The following is a 24,957-nucleotide window of genomic DNA, read 5'->3' as shown; positions in this document are numbered from 1 at the left end:
CTAATTGGTCTTAACAATAAAAATCCGGAGTCAAATACTAGGGGGTGAAAGCTGAAAGGCCAGAGAAGCAGAACAGCCACCGCTAGGTCTTACCTCTACGAAATCCTCAGACCGAATGGGTAGCCGTCTCTACACATCCTCAGACTGACTGTCTCTTGAAACCTCAGATTGAATCTTGAGCTCCTGTCTCCTCCTGCCTTATTTTCCTCTCTCCCTTCCAGTCTCCACCTCCCTAGTGCTTGGATTAAAGGCATGTGGCCCCCAAGTACTGGGATTAGAGGTGTGAGCTACCACTGCCTGGCTGTTTTTCTTTTAGACTGGATCAATCGCGCGTAGCCCAGGGTGGCTTTGAAGTCACAGAAATCCATCTGTCTCTGTCTCCCAAGTGCTGGGGATAAACTGTGTGTGCCATCACAGCCTTGCCTCTATGGCTAACTAGTGTGGCTAGCTCTACACTCTGATCTTCAGGTAATATCACCACAGTACATTTTTTTTAAGAAATATGAACATGCTGCACGTGTAGATAATGCTTTTTCCTAGAAGACATGGGTTATTGACTGAAAATCTCAGTGTTAGTTATGGGATGCCTTTCTGTAAGTGCGAGAGGCCACCCTTGCAAGCAACATGGTCTACTGTCACTGTTGGTTGACTATTAGAGCTAAGTGGTAAGACCCTACAGCTGAAGACTTTGGTTACAAGACAGAGAAATCAAGCTGGAGTTGTCTGAGACGTCCTCCCTACTGACTGACTTTCACAGTGTGGGAAGGTGCTAGGCAGGCTGTTGTGGTGGTATTAACCTAGAAGTGCTACACCACCAATTTGCCAAGCAAGATGTACCCACTAGTGCAACAGTGACAGGAAGGTTAAGGGAGATAACCAACTGCTTGTGAATGGGCCTGAGGCTTACTCCACAGGAGGGAATTCATGTCTGGTACATAAATCTAGTCAAAAGCCCACAGCTTGGGAAGTCATAGACCCTGGGAGAGAACCCACCATTGTTGTTTTTACAAATTAACATGTTGTCAAACTGCCTTCTAAATATTTATGTTTATAGCTGGTGCTCCTTTCAGCCTTGGTCAGAGAAACTTCTTTCAGCAGCCAGCAACAATTGATACGGGGACTCACGACTAGCTAAAGTGCCGAGAATAGCTAACTGGTGTAAGCTCCCCAACAGGACTTCTGTACCATCCTCCACACCACAAAGCTCAGGAAATACTGTAGATGTGGCACAAAGAAAGTAAGAGCCCAAATATGGGGAAGAGTAACCCAGCCATTGCACTCATAAACTTACTTCATTGATAGTTAGCTGCACAGAGCCTGCCCAAGATCAGGCAACATTCTACCTAAGTATTAATGGGACACAGTGAGTTATAAAAAATAAAAATAAAAAATTTGGGAGGGGAACAAGATGGAAGAGGTGTCCAGAGGAAATGGGAAGGGGTACTAGAGGTGGATAAGACCAAGATACATTGTATACACTTACAAAACTTCCGGAGACTAAGTAAAAAATATTTTAAAATGTATCCTTTTTTTGTGGATATCCTTCTGTACATTGTATAAATATATGTATCCTGTGGAATATTCTTCTGTACACTGTGTGTAAAAAGGCAGAGGGATCTGTTAGTTCAAGGCCACCCTGGACTACACAAGATTGAATCTGTCTAAGAGAGAAACAGAGCTCACACAAAGGTGATTCCAGCACTTCAGATCCCACGCATTTAATCCCAGCACTAAGGAGGTTGAGACAGGAGTATTATGGCTGGGCAGGAGGAGACCAGAGCTCATAGCAGTCTGGGGTTTGGTGGAGATGGTCAATCTGAGGATTGCCACTGTAGTCTGAGAATTACCCCTGCAGTCAGAGGATAAAGTCTGAGGATGCAGTCTGAGGACAGGATCACCCCTTTGGTCTGAACGTCAGTAGAGGGCCTGAGCTATTGGTCAAGCAATTATAATTGATATAAGCCTCTGTGTAGTAACTGGAAGCAGCTCCCAGGATGGGAAAACTCTACCTACAGTCATATTTTACCAGTCATTTACTTACTGCACAGTCTTAGTTACTAAAATGTACTACACATGAAGATAAGCCTGAAGCAGCTTAAAGATGTCACCCTGCATGGTGGTAGAGTACCAAGCCAATTCTGAAATTTTATTTTCTTCAACCTCATCGAAATTCCCAGGCCCAGCAGCAAGGCAGGCCCTTTGTCTGTGAGCTGCCTGGCCAGCAAGGAGACCTGATTCTCTACCAGAAGATCCATCATTGTGGTGAGTGAGTGTCTAACCTGCGGCAGCCGCCTGGAGACGGACCACAGACATTCCTCAACCCCCTACACTTCCTGGTCTTCCTGCAGGGGCTATTCTCCCAGGATACTGCTTCTCTCTTCCTGTCCCTTCCCAGCTTGCACCCAGAACAACCCCCCCCCCCATCCTCCCCTCTTCGGGGCCATAAAATCCCCCAGCTCAGCCTGTTTGGGTGCTGGGACCGGGTAGTGAGTGCAACCAGGTGGGTGGGAGTTCCTTTGTTTCAACAGCCTGCCTGCAGAAAGTTAGGCCTTTTGCCTGCGAGCTCCCTGGCCAGCAAGGAGAACTGAACCTGTAAAAGGAGATCCATAGGGGAGTAGTCGGAGGAAGAGATGGGCAGGTGCCAATGCAAGAATTCCTCCAACAATTTGAAAAACAACATGAAAGCACCAGAACCCAGCGAACTTATAACAGGAGGACTTGAACACCTTAATCAACAAGAAGTAGAAAAAATTGACTTTATGAAAGTGATAGAGTCCTTTAAACAGGAGGTGAAAAACTCCCTTAAAGAAATGGATGAGAATAATAACAAAAAGTTTGAAGAATTGAGTAAATCCGTAAATGATTTCCTAGGAAACCAAGGAAAAACAATCAAACAGATAATGGAAACAGTGCAAGACTTGAAAACTGAAATGGAGGCAAGGAAGAAAACACAAACTGAGGGCCGGCTGGATATGGAAAATCTAGGTAAACGAATAGAGACTACAGAAACAAGCATAACCAATAGAATACAAGAGATAGAAGAAAGAATCTCAGATTCTGAAGATACCATAGAGAAAATAAACACACTGATCAAAGAAAACACAAATCCAAAAAATTCTCATCACAAAACATTCAGGAAATCTGGGACACAATAAAAAGACCAAACCTAAGAATAATAGGAGTAGAAGAAGGAGAAGAATTACAGCTCAACGGTCCAGAAAATATATTTAATAAAATTATAGAAGAAAACTTTCCCAACCTAAAGAAAGACATTCCTTTGAAGGTTCAAGAAGCATACAGAACACCAAATAGACTGGATCAAAAAAAAAAACCATCCCCCCCCCGCCATATTATAATCAAAACACAAAACATACAGAATAAAGAAATAATATTAAGAGCTGCAAAGGAAAAAGGTCAAGTAACTTATAAAGGTAAACCTATCAGACTTACACCTGACTTCTCTATGGAAACCATGAAAGCCAGAAGGTCCTGGATATATGTACTGCAGAAACTAAGAGACCATGGATGCAAGCCCAGACTACTATACCCAGCAAAGCTTGCATTCACCATCAATGGAGAAAACAAGATATTCCAGGACAAAAACAGATTTAAAAAATTCATAGCCACAAATTCAGCCTTACAGAAAGTAATAGAAGGAAAATCACAAACCAAGGAGTCCAACAATGTCCACAATAACTCAGACATCTAGTGACCCTTCACCAGCACAACTCGAAGAAGGGAAACACACAAACACTATTACCGAAAAAAAAAATGACCAGAGTTAATAACCACTGGTCATTAATATCACTTAATATCAATGGACTCAACTCACCTATAAAAAGGCACAGGCTAAGAGACTGGATATGAAAACAGGATCCAACATTCTGCTGCTTACAAGAAACACACCTCAACCACAAAGACAGACACCTACTCAGAGTAAAGGGTTGGGGAAAGGTTTATCAAGCATAATAGACCTAAGAAACAAGCTGGTGTGGCCATACTAATTTCTAACAAAGTTGACTTCAAACTAAAATCAATCAGAAGAGATGGAGAGGGACATTTTATACTCATAACAGGAACAATTCAGGATGAAGTCTCAGTCCTGAATATCTATGCCCCTAATATAAAAGCATCCACTTATGTAAAAGAAACATTACTAGAACTCAAGACAGACATCAAACCACACACACTAATAGTAGGAGACTTCAACACTCCTCTCTCACCAATGGACAGGTCAATCAGACAGAAACCTAACAGAGAAATAAGAGAATTAATGGAGGTAATGAATCAAATGGACTTAACAGACATCTATAGAACATTCCACCCAAAAAGGAAAGAATATACCTTCTTCTCTGCAGCTCATGGAACCTTCTCGAAAATTGATCACATACTAGGTAACAAAGCAAACTTCCACAGTTACAAAAAAATATTAGTAACCACCTGTGTCTTATCGGATCACCATGGATTAAAGTTAGAATTCAACAACAATGCTACCCCCAGAAAGCCTACAAACTCATGGAAACTGAACAGTCAACTACCGAACCACAACTGAGTCAAGGAAGAAATAAAGAAAGAAATTAAAGTCTTCCTTGAATTTAATGAAAATAAAGGCACAACATACTCAAATCTTTGGGACACTATGAAAGCAGTCCTAAGAGGAAAGTTCGTAGCACTAAGTGCCCACTTAAAGAAAATGGAGAAAGCACACATTGGAGACTTAACAGCACACCTGAAAGCTCCAGAAAAAAAAGAAGCAGACTCACCTAGGAGGAGTAGAAGACTGGAAATAATCAAACTGAGGGCTCAAATCAACAAAATAGAAACACAGAAAACAATCCAAAGAATCAATGAATCAAAAAGCTGGTTCTTGGAGAAAAATCAACAAGACTGACAAACCCCTATCCAAACTAATCAAACGGCAGAGAGAGAACACACAAATTAATAAGATCAGAAATGAAAAGGGGGACATAACCACAGACATAGAGGAAATTCAGAGAATCATTAGATCTTACTACAAAAGCCTGTATGCCACAAAATTGGAAAATGTAAAAGAAATGGACATTTTTTTAGATAAGTACATATACCAAAGTTAAACCAGGACCAGGTGAACAAACTAAATAGACCTGTTAGTTGCGAAGAATTAGAAGCTGTTATCAAAAACCTCCCTACCAAAAAAAGCCCAGGACCAGATGGTTTCAATGCAGAATTCTACCAGAACTTCTAAGAAGACCTAATACCTATACTCCTTAATGTATTTCACAAGATAGAAACAGAAGAGTCATTGCCAAATTCCTTTTATGAAGCTACAGTTACCCTGATACCAAAACCACACAAAGACTCAACCAAGAAAGAGAATTACAGGCCAATCTCACTCATGAACATTGATGCAAAAATTCTCAGTAAAATACTGGCAAACCAAATCCAAGAACACATTAGAAAAATTATCCATTATGATCAAGTAGGCTTCATCCCAGAGATGCAGGGCTGGTTCAACATACAGAAATCTATCAATGTAATCCATCATATAAATAAACTGAAAGAAAAAAAACATATGGTCATGTCATTAGATGCTGAAAAAGATTTGACAAAATTTAACACCCCTTATGATAAAGGTCTTGGAGAGATTAGGGATACAAGGGTCATACCTAAATATAATAAAAGCTATTTACAGCAAGCCGACAGCTAACATCAAATTAAACGGAGAGAAACTAAAAGCCATCCCTCTAAATTCAGGAACATGACAAGGCTGTCCACTCTCTCCATATCTCTTCAATATAGTGCTTGAAGTTCTAGCAATAGCAATACGACAACATAAGGGAATCAAGGGGATTCGAATTGGAAAGGAAGAAGTTAAACTTTCATTATTTGCAGATGATATGATAGTCTACATAAGCGACGCCAAAAACTCCACCAAAGAACTCCTACAGCTGATAAACTCCTTTAGTAACGTGGCAGGATACAAGATCAACTCCAAAAAATCAGTTGCCCTCTTATACACAAAGGATAAAGAAGCAGAGAGGGAAATCAGAGAAGCATCACCTTTCACGATAGCCACAAATAGCATAAAATATCTTGGGGTAACTCTAACCAAGGAAGTGAAAGATCTATTTGACAAGAACTTTAAGTCTTTGAAGAAAGAAATTGAAGAGGATATCAGAAAATGGAAGGATCTCCCTTGCTCTTGGATTGGGAGGATCAACATAGTAAAAATGGCAATTCTACCAAAGGCAATCTATAGATTCAATGCAATCCCCATCAAGGTCCCATCAAAATTCTTCACAGATCTTGAGAGGACAATAATCAACTTTATATGGAAAAACAAGAAACCCAGGATAGCCAAAACAATCTTATACAATAAAGGAACTTCTGGAGGCATTACCATCCCTGACTTCAAACTCTATTACAGAGCTACAGTATTGAAAACAGCTTGGTATTGGCATAAAAACAGAGAAGTCGACCAATGGAATCGAATAGAAGACCCAGATTCTAACCCACAAACCCATGAACACCTGATTTTTGATAAAGGTGCTAAAAGTATTCAATGGAAGAAAGAAAGCATCTTCAACAAATGGTGCTGGCATAACTGGATCTCAACCTGTAGAAGAGTGAAAATAGATCCATATCTATCACCATGCACAAAACTTAAGTCCAAATGGATTAAAGACTTCAATATCAATCTGAACACACTGAACCTGATAGAAGAGAAAGTGGGAAGTACTCTACAACATATGGGCACAGGAGACCGTTTCCTACGTATAACCCCAGCAGCACAGACATTAAGGGCAACATTGAATAAATGGGACCTCCTGAAACTGAGAAGCTTCTGTAAAGCAAAGGACACTGTCACTAAGACAAAAAGGCAGCCTACTGACTGGGAAAAGATCTTCACCAACCCCGCAACAGACAAAGGTCTGATCTCCAAAATATATAAAGAACTCAAGAAACTAGACTTTAAAATGCTAATTAACCCAATTAAAAAATGGGGCACTGAACTGAACAGAGAATTCTCAACAGAAGAAGTTCAAATGGCCAAAAGACACTTAAGGGCATGCTCAACGTCCTTAGCGATAAGGGAAATGCAAATCAAAACAACTTTGAGATACTATCTTACACCTGTCAGAATGGCTAAAATCAAAAACACCAATGATAGCCTTTGCTGGAGAGGATGTGGAGTAAGGGTACTCTCATCCGCTGATGGGAATGCAAACTTGTGCAACCACTTTGGCGGTTTCTCAGGAAATTCAGGATCAACCTACCCCAGGACCCAGCAATACCACTCTTGGGAATATATCCAAGAGATGCCCTATCATATTACAAAAGCATTTGTTCAACTATGTTCATAGCAGCATTATTTGTAATAGCCAGAACCTGGAAACAACCTAGATGCCCTTCAATGGAAGAATGGATGAAGAAAGTGTGGAATATATACATATTAGAGTACTACTCAGCAGTAAAAAAACAATGACATCTTGAATTTTGCATGCAAATGGATGGAAATAGAAAATTCCCAGGCCCAGTGTACTACTCATTCCCCACCATTAAACAAGCAAAAGACAAAGGAAGAGTCACCTTCTTCCTGGATGGCAAATACAAACCTCAGCTTGTAAGGCAAGGGAATTTTAGCTGGAAGATATATAGCAACTCAGGAGACTTGATTCCTAGAGGTCATCTTCACCACTGTTCAACAACACTGAGGTCTGGCTCCCTCACAAGATTTGCAATTATTTGCCACCTAAGCCTTGCCAAGAGTGTAAGAAAATACACAATACTAGTCCTCCCAGGGCTTGCTAAACACTGAATTAAAAGGGGGAAAAATCCCCAACTCCATCACTTTTTAGCTCATGGACATTAGGCAAGTCATTAAGGCTTCCTAAGCCTGTTTCTCTATCTATAAGGCAGGACTGATGGGTGGTGAGATGGCTCAGAAGGTGAAGGTCCTTGCTAACAAACCTGATGACATGAGTCTGACCCCCAGGACCCAAACGGTAGAAGGAGAGAATGGACCGCCACTAGTGGTCCTCTGACCTCCAGTCTTGTTTCATGGCACATGCTCCTCCTCTTCCCACACACAAGAAAAATAAGCGTAAAACATAAAACAAAATGGGGCTTGGAATCTGCAGTGCCTAGGGTTTGTTTGCCAGCAGCACACTGACAGGGAAACAGAGGGGTCTGAGAGCATTACACCCGTGTTCGGCTTTAAAGCCTCCATCTTCTTTTGAATTCTTTTCTCCCTCATGATTATTGTCCTACCCTACAAAAAACCCAAAAAACAAAAAACAAAAAAAAATTCAAGCTTTGTCTCTCATTTCCTTTAGTCCTGTCACATCTTTCCTCCTGCCTTCCCCTAATAGGGTATGAATCCAGGTCTTTGAATTACAACTAGTAATTCTTTAGTTGCTTATTGAAGCTCTTGCTTCCACAGAATGTCTAGTGTGTCCTCAGAGCCTAGAACACTACCTAATAACACTTACCATGTCTTGCTTATTCCTTAATCAATGTGCCAGGCCTAAAGTTCAGGTCTAGTTTAGGAGTGTGTCTCCAGGAAAGCAGAGGAGCAGCTATTAGCCTAAGACTAGGCTATGGGGCAGGCATCGCACACAGACTAGAATTTCTGACTTCTAATTTCTTAATTAAATGACCTTAAGGTCTGGAGTGTTAGAAAAACTCCTGACCCAGGAACTGCCATTGTCCTGGTCTTGACCTCTATCTTTACCTCAGAGTCACTGGTCTGGGGAACCTAGAAACAACGAGAAACAACCCACTATGAGGGAGTTTGCTAAAGGTCAAGCGCTCTGGCAACCTGATTGTGTAGTCTGTGGGCCATTTCGAGAGAAGGGCCCACGGCCCCAGAACAGACGCTCAAAGCCTTGAGCAGAGAAGCCTGGCTGTGGTGTGGCTGCTACAAGGAGAGAACAGAACAGGAAGCATGCTCAGGGGGAATCTGAACATTATGAAAACTGTGCCAACATTTTAAGAGAAATCAATGATATTCCAAAGGTCCTTCTTATTGAATGATCCAGAACTTGAGATCAGTTTGGGGAATCACTTCAGGGAATTAATTCTCTGATTTAATCCCAAATTCGAATTACATATACTTGATTTAGGCAGTCTGGTTTGATATTTCTCTAAGAATTATTTTTTTGCTACCTCTGCAGGACTAAAGCAGAATTCGGAATGATAAACAATCCTAGGAAAAGGCCTGAGGAACGTTTCACAGATGAAGGTGATGTGTGTGGTTCAGTTTAACCCATTTAATGAGTACTTACAGGATTCTAACTGTGTGGTAGATGTAAGGTTAGATGTAAGGACACAGTGATGTGGGCTTCCCCTCTATGCTGTGAATGCCACTCTTTAATAAAGAAGCTGCTTTGGGCCTATTGCAGTGCAAAATAGACAAGGCAGGAATTGCAAGCAGATAGAGGAGGAGAGAGTAGGCAGAGTCAGAGAGAAGCCATGTAGCCGCTGAAGGAGAAAGACGCCACGGGAGCCTGTTGGAACCTTGCCCATTGGCCACAACCTTATGGTGATGCACAGATTAGCAGAGATGGGTTAATTTAAGATATAAGAATTAGCCAGGAATATGCCTAAGCTAATAGGCCAACCAGTGTTTTAATTAATATAGTTCTTGTGTTATAATCTCAGGTCTGGGCAGCTAGACAACGAACAAGCAGCCTCCACCTACAACACAGTGTTCACATCCACTGAAGAAATTCACAGCAGAGAGCAGAGCCACAGCTGTATAAATCTTGAAATAGACAATCTATAATCATAAAAAGGCACTGCCGTGAGAATGAAAGAGCTAACAGCAGTGGTGGCCACACTCTGGAGCCTGGCACAGGAAAATCACTATGAGTTTGAGGCCAGGTTAAGCTACAAAATGAGTTTTATGTCACGGGAGGCTGGTAACAAAGTAAGACCCTGCTTCAAGAAAACCACACTTACACACCCACAAAATGAAGGCTAATTAAGAGCACAGATGTCACTAGGCACTGTGATGCTCTTAGAGCATGGAACACAGATATCACTATCACCTGAGCTGTTAAAAATGCAAATTCTCAGGAGACTGGAACGTCATCCTGGACTCACTGAGCCAGAATTAGGGAACCTGGGCCCAACAGTATATTTTAAACAGGCTTTCCAACTGATTCTGATGTACACTGAAGATTAACAGCCTCTGGTCTGGGAACAGTCCTATCTTGAAAAAAAATAGACCAAATCTTATTGTCACAATTGGTTTGGTTGTCTGTCGCCATTTACTTAACCCTCTTCTCACTTTAACCCATAATAAAGTGGCTCCTGCCTTACCATTACCCAGCAACACTCACCAAGGCCATGATATCCACTAGTAAGCTCAGATTACTCTTCCAGAGGAAGATGTTCTTTGCTTGGATTTTCTTTTCCTCTCTCTTTCCTGGCTACCACTTTGTGTCTCAATCCGAAAGTCTCTTCCTCCAGGAAGTCTGTAAACCTAAAGGTGTCCTTCCCATATACTCCAAATGGTATCAGAGGAGTATGTACTACCTCACATCTGTCTCCTCTCAACAAAACCATCCAATCCTTAACAGTTCAGTAGGTATCTTTTTTCATGTCGAATCAATGTGTGTGGCACCATGGCATGTGAAGATTTGTTATACTACCTTATTTGAGGGAAGACATGAATGAATTCTCCTAATACTGAAGCCCTGTTCCTGTGAAGACACGGAACCTAAGTGGTGTTCTCCTTTGTCTCTAGGGCTCTGAAGAGGGTCTGCAGTTCTTGCCTGATACAAGGTCCCTTTCACAAAGCTCTTCACTGCACTCTCTTCAGTTACCACCTCCCAGAACAACAGTGGCCTTTCTCTGCAGCCGCAGTCTCTTGGAAAGAAGTTTCTAAGTGCCCTGCTCTATGGAATGAATGGAACCAGCCTTGGTTAGGCAGCAAAGACAGCAGCAAGGTAGAGCCTGCCTTCAGACCTCTGTGGGGAACAACATCCTAGAAACTAAGCTGCCAATGGGGAATCCCCTAAAACTCTGATAAGCCGAAGGGAACAACTCCAACAAGACTGGCCTGTTCCTACAATAACTACCAAGTACCCAAGATATATTAAAATCTAATATGAACAAGAATTCTCTCCCTCTCCTTCTCCCTCCCTCTCTCCCTCTCTCTCTTGTTTTCTGAGACAGGGTTTCTCTGTGTAGCTCTGGCTGTTCTGGAACTCACAGAGATCTGCCTACCTCTGCTTCCCTACATGCTGGAATTGAAGGTGTATGCTGGGCTATGAACAAGAATTCTTGATCTCAGTTCCTGGTGGCAGTGCTTGTGCATATGGGTGTTTTGCCTGCATATATGCCTACATGACTGGTGCCAACAGAGGCCAGAAGAGGTCTTAGGACCCTCTGGGATTGTAGTTTCAGGCAGTTGTTGGGTGCTGAGAAATGAAGCTGGGTCTTCTGGAAGAAAAGTCAGTGCTCTTAACTGCTGAACCATCTTTCCAGCCCATCTGACGGCAGCGTTTAGAGGCATTTTCTTAGGAAATTAACAATGTCAAAAGTGAGCTACAGTTCAAATTTAGAAACAGTATTTGTTATATACAAAGAACACCTAATAGAACAAGACCTGGGAACTAAAGGTCACCCAGAAAAGCAAAAAAGACACACTGTTCTTGAACCCTGATGGTCAGGACAAGATGCGATAACAAAAAAATGTGAAGAAAAGGACAGCACCACATTTTTTTTTTAAATCCAAGTCTTCTATGTGCTAGGTGCTATGCATGAACTTTTATGTAAATTCAAATTTTATTTTACTGCTGCTTTATTCACTATAGCAAAGAATTAGAATCAATCTAGTTGTTCATCAACAGATAAATGGATAATGAAAATTTGGTGTATATACATAAAATGGAATACTACTCAGCTCTGAGGAAAAATGAAGTTAAAAAATTGTAAGAAAATGAATGGACTTAGAATGTATACTATTAAATAAGGCCACAAAAAAACCTCACATTTTCTTTCTTATATGTGGGATCTAGAAAATGATATATATGAAAACAAATATACCTGTGAGTACAGTTTAACATGAAGAAAAGAGAACAAGAAAAGCTGACTATATGAGGAATGCAAATAATAAACACAAGTTGTAAAAGAGGACACACGGCTAAGTGTTTTTCTAGTTCTAATTCTGTTGTTGGTTTTGTTCTGTTTTGATGGTGGATAGGTGCAAAAATTTAATGTGAAGTGTCACAGGTTGTTTTGAATGCTAACTCTAACTATATATAGGTTCATTAAGTTGTAGATATTGAATCTTGTTAATTTTGGTGTGTAATGCTTTTATTTATTTGCAAGTTTTTAAAAGTATATTTAAAAATGACCTTTTATATTAATTCTTTTGCACAAATAAAGAATAATAGAATCAAACTGCTATGCGTATGTGAAGAAGTAGTAACACAAATGTATGGTACAACTTGGTGGTATTAATCATAAAAAATAGAAGTCTAATGGGGTTGGAGGAGACAGACATTTGATACAAAGGGGTTAAAATGAATTTAGTGGGCTCATATAGGTTGGTCTACCTGACGGTAGGAAATGGCAGTATGACCACAATTAGCAAGCTGTAGGCTGAACTGAAGAAGGAAGCCACGAATTCTAAGCTAGATAGATAAGCCTAGAAAAGAAAAATGCAGGTTTAAAGCAGGAGAGAATTTGCCTTGGATTGATACACCTAAGCAATTTATCTTCCTTCCTTTCTTGAGACATGGAACTCACTGTACAGACAAGTCTGGCATCAAACTCTCAAAGACCCACCTACTTCTGCCTACTGAGTGCTGGGCTTAAGGGTGTGTGTTACCACTCCAGCTAGCTACCTGTTTTTGTTCACTATGCTCCCAGAGCCATGCCTGTCAATTCTCAGTTGAGACTCAACAGAATAGGATGGGTAGCCCAAGTATGGCTCTCCAGTGGCAAGAAAGGTTTAATTTCGGGCAGTGTGGGTCCTTGGCAACCAATTTCTTTGACAACACTTAACACTACACTATAGAATTCACAAAATTCTTTTATAAAAACAATCCTAATCATAGCTAGTTAGTGGCTGAGTGGGGCTCACACAACAACCTTCAACCTTAAAGTCCTTTATTTTCTGTATCCATCTACTAGTATAACTTCTAAATCCCTTGAATATGGCCTAATATTTAGAAACAGAATATAAATGAGTAATCAGGACCTTAAATATATGCTAATCTTCTCAAAGCATGACCCAATTTTCTAAGAGTTTACCCTAGAACCAAGTGTCCTTTTCCCATCTCTCTAAGAAACTGCAATGAAGGACCCAGAAACTATTTGTTAGAAATGGCCTAACCCAAAAACCTTAGCAAGATAAATTCGTTCAATACTCTGAGCTCAGTGAGCTGCTGGGTACCAGTGGGAGACAAGTGACTTTTAATGAAGCTCCTATTCTATCAATAGCACTGTCCCTTTCCTAGTCAACCAGTCTCCCAGTCAGGAGCCACAGTAGACTCAGCCCTAACAAACCTCACTGCTGCTGCTTCCAAAATGCATGTGCACCCAGCCTCGGGGTTTTCACTGTCACCACCATTTGGACACAGAAGAAACTCACTTTTTGTAAAAATTGCATTAAAAACTTCTAGTTAGTTTCTCAAATTTAAACTCTTCTAATTTAAATATCAACATCAGGATTTGCTCTTTACCCATCACTTTTTAAAGACTTGTATTACAATTAATTGTGTATGTGCATTCATGATTGCCATAGCACACATGTAGGGGCCAGAAAACAACTTTCAGGAATTGGTTCCGTCCACCATGTGGGTTCCAGGGATTGAACTGAGGTTGTTCAGCTTGATGGCAAGCACCTTACCCCACTGAAACATCAAACCAATTTTAAATACTGTTTTAAAAGTCACTCTATAATAAAACTCAACAGATTCCTCCATAAAGTCTGAACTACTCACCAACTTGTACACATTATCAATACCCTCAAGCATACCATTTTCAGTCCACACCCATTCCAGAAGCTTTATTCATGTTCCCTCTGCCCAAAATGGCTTCTCCTTTCCACCTAAAAAATTTAACTATTCGTCTCTTGCCCATCGAAGTTTTTTTTAGATTAATTTATTTTATGTATATAAGTATTTTACTTGAATGCATGTTTGTGCACCACATACATGCCTAGTGCCCACAGAAGTCAGATATCTTGGAACTGAAATTATGGATGGTTGTGAGCTTTCCAGTCCATCCCGTCCCTGCCATCTTTATCAGTATCATTCTTTTCACTCTTGTGATTTTCTCCCTTCAAATCCAACTAGCCTGGGTGTCTTCTAAATCTATTGTCTCCAATTCTATCAGGGACCACAGTTCCTCTTCCCATTCCCACACTCCCGTATTTCTATTTTCCTTTCCTTTTCATTGGCATTCTGCCCTCCCCCCCCCCCTTCTTCATGACTTTTCAGGGAGACAAGATAATGATTCCTAAACAAAAAAGTCTCGGCTCACTGAACACATGGCATGCATCACTTCCAGAGGCTCTAAGAACATAGCAACTTCAAGGATCAAATCTTTGAGGCCGACTAGCCCAATGGACTCATTTTTCAGGTTAAGAAAATAAAGATCCAGAGCAGATAAGGATTTTTCCACGTATCTAGGAAAAAAGCTAACTCCAGCATCCATTCTATTAATTCAAGAAGCTGGCATTTTCCCTACAAAATACATTGTGATTAATTTAAAAGACAAAATCCACTGTCTTTAATTTCTTGAAACTAGAATCAGCACTACTTTCATCCTGTTTGATCAATGGGGTGAGTGAGTGGCCATGGAAGGCATTTACAGGTCTAAGCTTGGGTTTCCCCCAACACAGTGATTAAGAAAAGAAAGGAAGGGGCTGGAGAGATGGCTCAATGGTTAGAAGTATCAGCAGAGGACCAGAGTTCCATTCCCATTCCCAGCATCCACATGATGACTCACAACCACCTGTCACGCTAGTTCCAGAGGATTCAAGGCCCTCTTCTGGCCTCCAAGGGCATCGCACACACATGGTGCAGATATACATGCAGAAAAAACACACAAACATAAGATAAAAATAAATAAATTTTAAAAAGGGGAAGTGATCAGGCAGGCAGTGCTGTCACATGCCTTCAATCTTAGCACTCTGGAGGCAGAGGCAGGTGGATCTCTGTGAGTTCAAGGTCAGCCTGGTCTACAAAGTCAGTTCCAGGACAGCCAGGGCTACATAGAGAAGCCCTGTCTAGAAAAACAACAATATAATATATATATATATATATATATATATATATATATATATTTTAACTAGTATATTATTTTTAAGATTCAATTGGAAGATTTATCATATGGCTTAGAAACTTATCCCTGGGTGCTGTGTGTCTTCCATTTTTTCCCTTTTTTATTCAGTGGATAGTTATTTTAATTTCTAACTTAAAATTTTCATTCAACCTCCCCCCCATTTTTGTGTAGACTAGGCTGGCCTTGAACTCAGAGATCCACCTGCCTCTGCCTTCTGAATGCTGGGATTAAAGATGTGCACCATCACCCCCCCCATACAATATATGCTTAATAGTCATGCCACTATGATAACGTGAAACAGACTCAATATAAATTAAAATAACTCATGTCTTACAGAATTTCAGGGACAGACTCCAGTCTCCCACCCTGTTTCAGAGAGGCTGTAGGTGCCTAGAGCCCCTTATCTATGTGCTCACTTAGGACAGGATTCGTTTTTGGTTTCTGATGGATGCAATCATCGTTATTTTTTGTTTATGCTCCTGAACTGGAGGGCAGTTTCTCTGCTGGACAGTACTTTGACCAGGAAAAAAGTATCAGCTTGCTCTATTAGAACATTTTTGAGTATCAAAATTAAGCTTAGCCTGCTGCTGGCTCACAATGCTGATTATCCACCAAATGTTTCATCTGCAAATCCACTGTCAGCTCCCATCTCATACTCTACATGGAAGCAAGAGTATGTTGTGGAAAAGATGTAGCAATTCAGGGCACTTATCTCTTTGTTGCTCTAGATCATTATTGCTGTGCTGGGAGACAGTCTTCTAAAGTACTCACAAAGTATACAAACTAAGTTAACTATCTGGGGATTTTGGTTCCAGAGTTTGACAGAGACAAGAATGTCAGGTGGAAGAGGTCCCTGACACTAACAGTTTGAGGGTCTGCATTTCTTTTGAAAGATTCTTGTACAATGGCCTGGGATCACCAATAAATATTTCTTAGGGTTGCTTGTGAAACTTAGTGGTAGAGCACTTGCCTAGAACGCAAAAAAAAAGGAAAAAAAACAAAAAAAAAGGAAAAAAAAGAGGAAAACAAAAGCTACAACAAACTAACTGTATCACACAAAGTGGCATCTAATTGGGCACAGAAGTCTCTTTCATTCATCAGAATGCCTAGGGAGGAGCTGGGGAAACAGCAGGAAAAGTGTTAGCCCTGTAGGCATGAGGACCTGGAATTTGGATTCCTGGTCAGCCAGCTTCACCTTATTAAATTAGCTTCAGGTTCAGTGAGAGAACGTCTTAACAAAGAAGATGGAATGTGATTGGGGAAGATACCTAATTTCAACCTCTGGACTACACACACACACACACACACACACACACACAAGTGTGCACACAACCAAGTACATGTACACATACACACATACATACATGTGAACACAAACATACTCCTGTGACCACTGGAAAAATTATTTCTTTTTAGTCTTTTGAGACAAGGCTTCAGTGGGCTGACCTTGAATTCATAATCTTGTTTCAATTCCCCAAGTGCTGAGATTAGAAAGTGGGCCACTACACCCACCTATCAGTATTCTTTTTTTTCTTTTTGAGACAGAGTCTGTATGTAACTTAGGCTGGCCTCAAATTCCCTATGACGCCAAGAACAACCTTGGACTTTTTATCCGCCTGCCTCCACTTCTAGAGTACTGAGGTTATAGGCATGCAGTACTGGTGACTGAACCCAGTTCTTCCTGCATTCTAGCAAGCATACTACCAACTAAGCCGTACTCCTACCCAGTATTACTTTCTGTTCTCCTCACTTTGTACATTTCTGCAACAAAAAACCCGATTTCGTTCTTCTTAAACTTCTCAAATAATAAAACTTTTTGACACTCCTTAAGTTTTAAGATTATTGTTATTACTGTTTTGAGACAGGGTCTCAATGTGTAGCCCTGGCTGGCCTCAGGCTCGATTTGTAGACCACATTTGCTTTGAACTCACAGAGATCCACTTGCCTCACCCTCCCAAGTGCTGGGATGAAAGGTGTGCTCCACCACATCCGTTTTAATTTGTTTTGGATTATTTAATTCATGTAGTGGTGAATAAAACTAAATGAGTTTACCATCTAGTTTATATAGTTTCACAATTTAAAAAGCAATTTGGAATATCTTATCTGATTTATGTCTTTCAACAGCCCTGTGAGAAAGATACAATAAGAAATTCTCAAATGGCACAATCATAGACGTGTGACCTTGCGATGACATTAGCATGGCACTTCTGCTTTAACCAGGAGGAAATGGAGAAGACCAAGAATTCCTGGCATAACAATACTTTTCTGGTTTCGACTTCTTTGTGCAGAGAAAAGCTGTTCTGTGGAAGCAAACTCCTAATCTACCCAGCCCCCCCAAAACATTTACCCCGAGGAATCAGACATGCTCTCTACTTGCAATACAAACACACCTTCAGAAATACTGAAATTCGGATAAGGGGTCAAAAAGATGCCATGAACAAAAACTGCAAAGGACAGGGCAGTCCCAGTTTTCCCTTCCTTGATGATCACTAAGAGAGAAATCAACTAAGAACTGTCATGCCTTCTGTGGACCAACAGGAGAAAAGTGGTGAAAAAGCTGCGAAGAGGGAAGCCCAGTTTTCTTTATTGAAGCCACACTGTCTCTAAATAGAGGCTCCTGTCCCTTTATCTCTAGAAAATACATATTACCAAGGAAATTCTCTCTAATTTACCCTAGATTAACTATGTGATGAAGTCACTGAAACGACACTTATCCAAACATGCATTTGTTGTGTATTTATGGAGCACCAACTACACACCAGGCACTGAACTTAGTGGACAGGACAAAAACAGGTAAACCAACATAGCCTCTGCTTTCAGAGCTCAGACTAGTGGCAATTCTATGTGGCCTTTGGGATTGCTGTGTTTTTGAGGCAGGCTGGCCTCAAATTCACTATGTAGCTCCAGTGGCTTCAATCTTGTAATCCTCCCTGCGTCAGCTTCCCATGTACTGTGGTTATGGTTATAAGCATATGTAACCATGTCTATTTCCCAATTAGATTGCCTGCTTTCAATAAAAAATGATTAATTATATAAAACACATACCATCTCACATAATAAATTGATAGAATAGACGAGAATACTGCAAACAATAATTTGCAATGGCTCCTTGTAATCCATCCCTCCAGCACAGCATAAGACTAAATTATCACTTGGGAGGTGGAAGCAAGATTGTGAATCCCAGATACATAGCAAGTTGGGAAGCTAGCTTGAGTAACATAAAGAAAAGATTGTGAATTATTTACATTTATAAGGTACAGAGCCTAGGACGTCCATAAGTTCAACAATATAACTCTATAGCTAAGGCAGCAAGATCAGAGAAGTCAGCTAGAGGAAGCCAGGAGGGAATCTCAGTTCCAGGACTGACCTTGTTACTGGGGCAGAGAAGCAGGCAGGGTAAAGGCAAGGAAGGTCTTGCCTGCAAAGTAAGTTCTTCCCATTGAAGAACACAGTGTTTTAACCCCAGAGATTATAGGTACAAAGTACAGGGGAAAACTTGACAAGCACCTAACCCAAATACGAGGGAGAGAGAGAGAGAGAGAGAGAGAGAGAGAGAGAGAGAGAGAGAGAGAGAGAGAGAGAGAGAGAGAGAGAGAGAGAGAGAGAGCGCAAAATGGTGTCTTACTCATTCTAGATGAGTCTCTAAACCTCTGTAGACAGGATGAGGCAATGAAAAGAATCAGGGATTCAGAATCAGAAGACTGAGATTTGGGACTAGATCCTGACACTCCTCAGACAATATTAAATGGCACTGGACAAACCAGGAATCCACAGTCTCCTCATCTACAAAATGTGAATAACTTCTGATTTGTCTACCTCAGAGAAACATTATGAGATTCAATGAAGAAATGTTCTAATGAAAGCACTTAGAACTGTATCTGTGAAGCACTCTATCTATTGAAAGCACTTAGGACACTGGGACCTGTATCTGTGAAGTTGTGCAAGCTCCCAGAGGAATATCTCACGTTAACCCAAAAGCCCTGACTGCCCTTCACCCCTCAAAACCTGGTTTCCATCTGCTCACATCCCTGAATTAATAGAAATCGTTCGACACGCAAATCTTAATTTGGGTGTACTAACCCCCCAACTGCAAAAAGATGAGAAGAGCAGCCATGCAACCACCTTTCACCTCCTTGCTCTGACAGCTTCAGCTATCCTTTACACAGTGGAAAGGGAGGGACATGCCAACCAGCCACACTGCCTTTGTGGCTGCCTCCTCTTCTCCATTGCAAGGCAGTTTCTCTACAGAAGGACTGCTAAATAGATCTAACTGGGACCCTGAGACAACATAACAGTAGTGTTTGGGGAGATTATTATGCATTTTAGGCCGCATTCCACAGTCAAAAGGAAATTACTATTAGCATGTGTACCCAAAGGTTAACTGACACAGAGACAGCAACTGCTGACTTAAAGATTTTCTTCTCTACCTCGAAAATACCGTTTTTTCATTTGACTGTTATTCAGCTAGGATATATGGAATATCTACAAAAAACAATCCCTTGGAGGACTTTTAAGGCAGAAGACTTGAAGAGGAGAAGGGGAAGTACAAGGCAGACACCTACCGAAGTTGTCCCATCCCCTTGGAGGACCAGTAACAGGGAAGGCAGAGCAAGCTCATGGGGGAAGGGGCATCATGTGCCTCCAGCTGATTTCAAGGGCCTAAGAGCCAAAACAACTCCTTCCGGCTTCAAGCAGAGGGAAGGCCTGTTTTGCAGAGTCAAGCTTATTAAGAACAGCTTGGAACATTAAAACTCAAGCATCAGCCTGTTGGTAGTTCTCGATGTAAACTTTAAATTTGAAGAGGATGAAATTCTAGTGTGGCCTAAACGTTTTAGAGCTCTAGCAATCACTGGTGAAAATTCTGATTATATGGATGTAGGATATTTCTGTCCCAACATTTCAGGCGAAGAGCATCTTCCTCATTTTAAGTGGGAAACACCCTACCACCACGTCCCACCATCCCATAACAGACAGCCTGATGGAGGCCCACAACCCTGCCAGTCACCCCACCTCCACTCCCCAAATATTTAAAGCTAGTCCCCATTCACCCGTGGGTCCCCATGACCAGGCTTCGTCCAAGCTTGGAATCTCTAGGCTGGCAAGTTGGGGGGACCAGAGTCAGTCTTACACCTGGTGTAAGGCAAAAGCATTTCTTGTCTCCTCTAGCGTCACTCTTTGTCGGTTATAGACAGCACAGAACTAGGTGGAACGCTTTAGACGTGCACACACACAGAGGCTATAAACATATGTACACTAACAGTACCCAGAGACCACAGATCCTACCGTACCTATCCCACAGCTCAGGCAGTCAAACACAACACCTCCTTCCCACTCTTTTTAATAAGTGTTGGGAAAAAAAATCCCAAATTATTTGCAAACTTACCTGTCTATACTATGGGGCAATCTTATGCTCATGGTTTCTCCGTGTCTCCACAGTTCCTGAATCCTGGAGCTTCTTTGGGAGTCTTGACCAGGCCTGAATCCCTTGCAAATTTTTAAGGAAGGTGAGAGGAAGGCCTCCCAAGTCGCAGACTGAATCCTTCTTCCAGCTGTCAGGACCCTGGTAACTGCAGAGCCATTCCACTTCCACCACTTAACATGGTCTTCTCCTTTCCTGACCCTCCACCCTCCCCTCCCCTTGTCTTGAAAAAGAAGAAAATGGAAAAAAAAATGAAAGAGGAAAAACTATGACCTTCTTAGAAACCAAAACGTCAACCACAAATCTCTTTAAGGTTAGCACTATGGGCTAAACGAACCACAGAAAGAATGCGACTTCAAAATATCAGTCTTAACTGCAGACCGATAAAAACCATCCTTTCAATCCAGTTTCCCCAACTGTCCTTCTGTTGACAAGCGAACCTTAAGCTCCAAAGGTTGAAAAATCTCTCGTTTCCAAATGTTTAAAATGCCAAGGAGGAAAACAAAACAAGACAAACAAACAAGCAAACAAAAAAAGGCTGAACAAATCCGAAATGCCACTCGAGGAAAAATCTTCCAGATGATTTGTACAGTTAAAATAAATAAAACCATACAGCAGGACGTACACGATACAAAGTCCAGTGGAGCTCTGGTAAGCAAAATTGGTGGATTTCTTAAAAAATCAAAACAAAACGATTTTTTTTACACTAAAGGTTTTGAATTCTGAAATGAGCCAATTGTGCAGACACACACTCAAATAAAAAGAAAAAAGCCAAAAACCCACAAAACACCTGAAGCGCAATGCCTTTTACCTTCAAAACGGTAGCATTGGCCCAAACCCCAGGAAATCTTAAACGCTCCTTTCCCTTCCGAACTTCAGGTTCCTCCACCTAGCCCAGTCCCGTGCTCAGACCCAGCCTCTGATCGGCCTTTTTCTGAGACAATTTCCTCAGTCAGCGCTGTGTGCTCCTGCACGTCCAGGCTCCGAAAGTCTCTCTCGCCGCAGCGCCTTGGAGCGGCGGTCCCGCTTCCCCTCGCCGGCCGATCGTGCCCGGCAACCCGTTCCCACTATCGCTGCGGTTCGGCTAGAGCCAGGGCACCCTCCACAGCGGCACCGAGAGCCCTGGCCGCGGCCTCGGCTTCCGTGCCCGCCAGGCCGCCCGCCACAGCCACCCCGCTCGGCCGCTCCCGGCGTCCGCGTCGCGGCCGCTGCGCTTCCGGCCCCGCCCCCGCCCCCGCCCCCGCGCGCGCTCGCTCAGGCCCGGCCCGCTGGCGCCCCTCCCCGGCCCGCCCCGTCCCCGCCGCGGACTCCGCTCGCCCGGGCTGGCCGCCGGCCCCTCCTTGGCACCGCCCAACCTCTCGCGGCCCCGCGCGCCCCAGACCCGCGCGCTGCGGCCTAGCTCTTCCCTATGCTGCTGTACCCTAGGTTCGACCTTTGTTTCCGCAGTGCCCGCCGGCCGGCCGCGCCTCTGTAGGCGCTCTCGCTGCTGCCCCGTCCTTCTCGTTTTCCCTCGTTTGTCGCGTCCTCTTCCAAGTTCCCAGGGGCCCTCTGGCTGTGCCCTCGCCCCTCTGAACGCCCACCGGCTCTGCCTTCTCGGCTTCCCTCGGATTAGCTTGGGTATCCTGTATGGCGCTGCTTTTTCATTCAATGCAAAAGCCTTTTCAGGGCAATGTTATTTTCATGACACACACCCCTTTCGTGAAATCACGGTTTCTAAATCTCTTAAGTGACTCGGTAATCAGAATGTCCCAAGACTGAAGTAAAAAGAAACGTTGAGACTGAGGAGGAATTGTCTTTTTGCCTGGGGAAGCTGTACAGGCACTGGTGTGTTTCCATGTATCACTTTTCCTTCTGCCTGCCTTGGTCTTGGCCTACCTGAGCTCGTCCAAGTTCCCAGCTTGCCCCCTGTGTTAGCAAAAGGGAAAGAAACTGATGAAGCATCTATTTAGGACCTAATAAAATCAGATTTTCCTATACTTTTTTTCTGTATAGGTTGATGAATGAACTTTGCTATAGGTGTGTGTGAGGGGGTATGGGTGTGCGCGCGCGTGTAAGATATGTGACTTCTAGGGGAGATATAAACACATCTGTTCACATCAGATAGAGCACCAACAATTTTACCGAAGCCTATTCTATGAGCCAGTAGATTTATTGGGGTTACTTCTAGGACTGTTAAAGGCAGTTGCACCACACACACACACACACACACACACACACACACACACACACAAATAAATAAAAAAAATATCACCACTCCGTCAGCATGGGTGAGGACAGTGGCCAGTTGGGCTTCTATAACCTTGAGGAGGGGTACTGTGAATCTTGTTTGTTTTAGAAACTTTTTTGAAATTTCTGAGTGCTTACCTTCAGAATCTTAACAGCTAGTGTGCTCTTGCACAGATGTGCGTGTGGGGACCAGAGGGCAACTGTGGGTAGTGTTCTTCCCCAAGTGCCAACAACTTCACCTGCTGGTTGAAGACAAGAGCCTCTCAACAGCCTTGGCTTGCTGAGTAGGCCAAGCACGGTTGGTGAATGAACATCCCACCTTCATCCTTCTCAGCATTGTGGTTACAAGTTCACACAACCTTTTGTTGTGTGAACAGTCTTCTTATGTGAGTCCTAGGGGTTTGTTGTATAGCAGTCTCCTCTCAGTCAAAGCCTTCCATCTTGGAGGAAAACTTTAAAACATAAGATATGAAATGGGAGTTGGAAAAGGTTGTTTTAAGGCAGGATGTTCAAAGGGAAGGTAAAACATTCTATCCTACAGAGAAGCTTCTTAAGACAGGAAGTAGACAACTCAAATTAGCTTCAGAAAGTCCTGAAACTGACCAGATTCACTAGGCCCCTCCGTCTCCAAGTATATATAAGCAATAAGGACTGCTTAGGGTCATTCTTAGACAAGCCAAACTACAATCTTTGTAGTTTGTAGACTTATCTTTGTAGACTTATCAAGAGAGTCCAGCACTCTAAGACCAACCGAGCAGCCTGGAAGAGGCTCAGACCCACTGAGCCACCTACCTGGAAAGACCACTACATCCTTCGAGCTGCTGCAGGGTGTGCACTGTGCTCCAGGGTTCTAGCTTTTGTGAGCTGTCACCCATGCTGAGATAGGCTTTTGGATGTAGCTGTCTTTAAGTCATTTCTGCTCCAGGTTTCTAGCTTTTGTGAGCTGTCACCCATGCTGAGCTAGGCTTTTAGATATAGCTGTCTTTAAGTCATTTCGGCTCCTATGAGAAAGTCCCTACCCATATTCCTGTAAGCAAGCCTAATAAAACTCACTGGCTCACCAAGTTGGACTTTGGTAGTATCTGTACTGTAGTCTGTTGTTGGTCCCTTTCCAGAGTGAGTAGATACTTGTTTATGCCTTCTCAGGAAATGTCTGTCACAATAGGGTTGAACTCAGGTTCTTATGCTTGCAAGGCACTTTTTACCAACTGGGCCATATCTACCAGGGCCTAGTTGGTTTTTGTTTTGTTTTGAGACAATGTTTTCACTAAGTATCTCAGTCTGGGCTCAATCTCTGAGCCATCACTACCTCAGTTTCCCAAGTGCTGGGTATGCTGGTATATTAGGGTTTTTAGAGGAACAGAGCTTATAAAATCTATCTATTTCTCTATCATCTATCTATCTATGTAGATATCTATCTATGTAGATATCTATGTTGATCATGTAGATATTTACATACATAGATGATAGATATCTACATAGATAGGTGAAAGATAGACGAGAGAGAGAGAGAGAGAGAGAGAGAGAGAGAGAGAGAGAGAGAGAGAGAGAGAGAGATGGATTTATTTAGAATGTCCTACAGTCTGTGGTCCAATGTAAAGCAGACACAGGGAGCAAGCTTCCTTCTTCCATGTCCTTTATATAGGCCACCACCGGAAGATGTGGCTCAGGTTAAAGGTGGATCTTCCCACCTCAAAAGATCCAGATTAAAAGTAGGTATCCCACTTCAAATGATTAAGAAAATTTCCACATAGATGTGCCCAGCAGCTTGGGTTTTAGTTAACTTCAAATCTAGTCAAGTTGACAACTAAGAATAGCCACTGCAGTCCACTCCTTGTCAATCACATTTCCCTAAGTCATGTTTAGTTTCTAGATGAAAACAATAACCAGGTCATAATACATCTAATATGATAAAACTGTCCCATGTACATATGCAAATGCATTATATGTTTAAACCAGATCATAATAATACCTAATATAACTATCCCTCATACAACCACAAACACATTATAAACTTTAGAGTAGAT

The 24,957-nt window shown here is 42.1% G+C and overlaps 1 protein-coding gene across 1 annotated transcript in view; it reads right to left on the bottom strand.

Annotated features, from left to right (window-relative positions):
- Positions 1 to 21,896, bottom strand: part of Arhgef11 (Rho guanine nucleotide exchange factor 11) — a 135,681-nt gene extending 113,785 nt beyond the window's left edge. The window contains 1 exon segment of the mRNA XM_038311601.1: positions 20,669 to 21,896. Within this exon segment, the coding sequence (XP_038167529.1) occupies positions 20,669 to 20,700 (32 nt within the window). The 5' untranslated portion in view covers positions 20,701 to 21,896.
- Between the last annotated feature and the right edge of the window lie 3,061 nt (positions 21,897 to 24,957).

This window comes from Arvicola amphibius, chromosome 14, assembly GCF_903992535.2.
Source record: "Arvicola amphibius chromosome 14, mArvAmp1.2, whole genome shotgun sequence".
Lineage (NCBI taxonomy): Eukaryota > Metazoa > Chordata > Mammalia > Rodentia > Cricetidae > Arvicola > Arvicola amphibius.
Note: the sequence above shows the minus strand (reverse complement) of the source record. Positions and strands in the feature narration are given on the sequence as shown.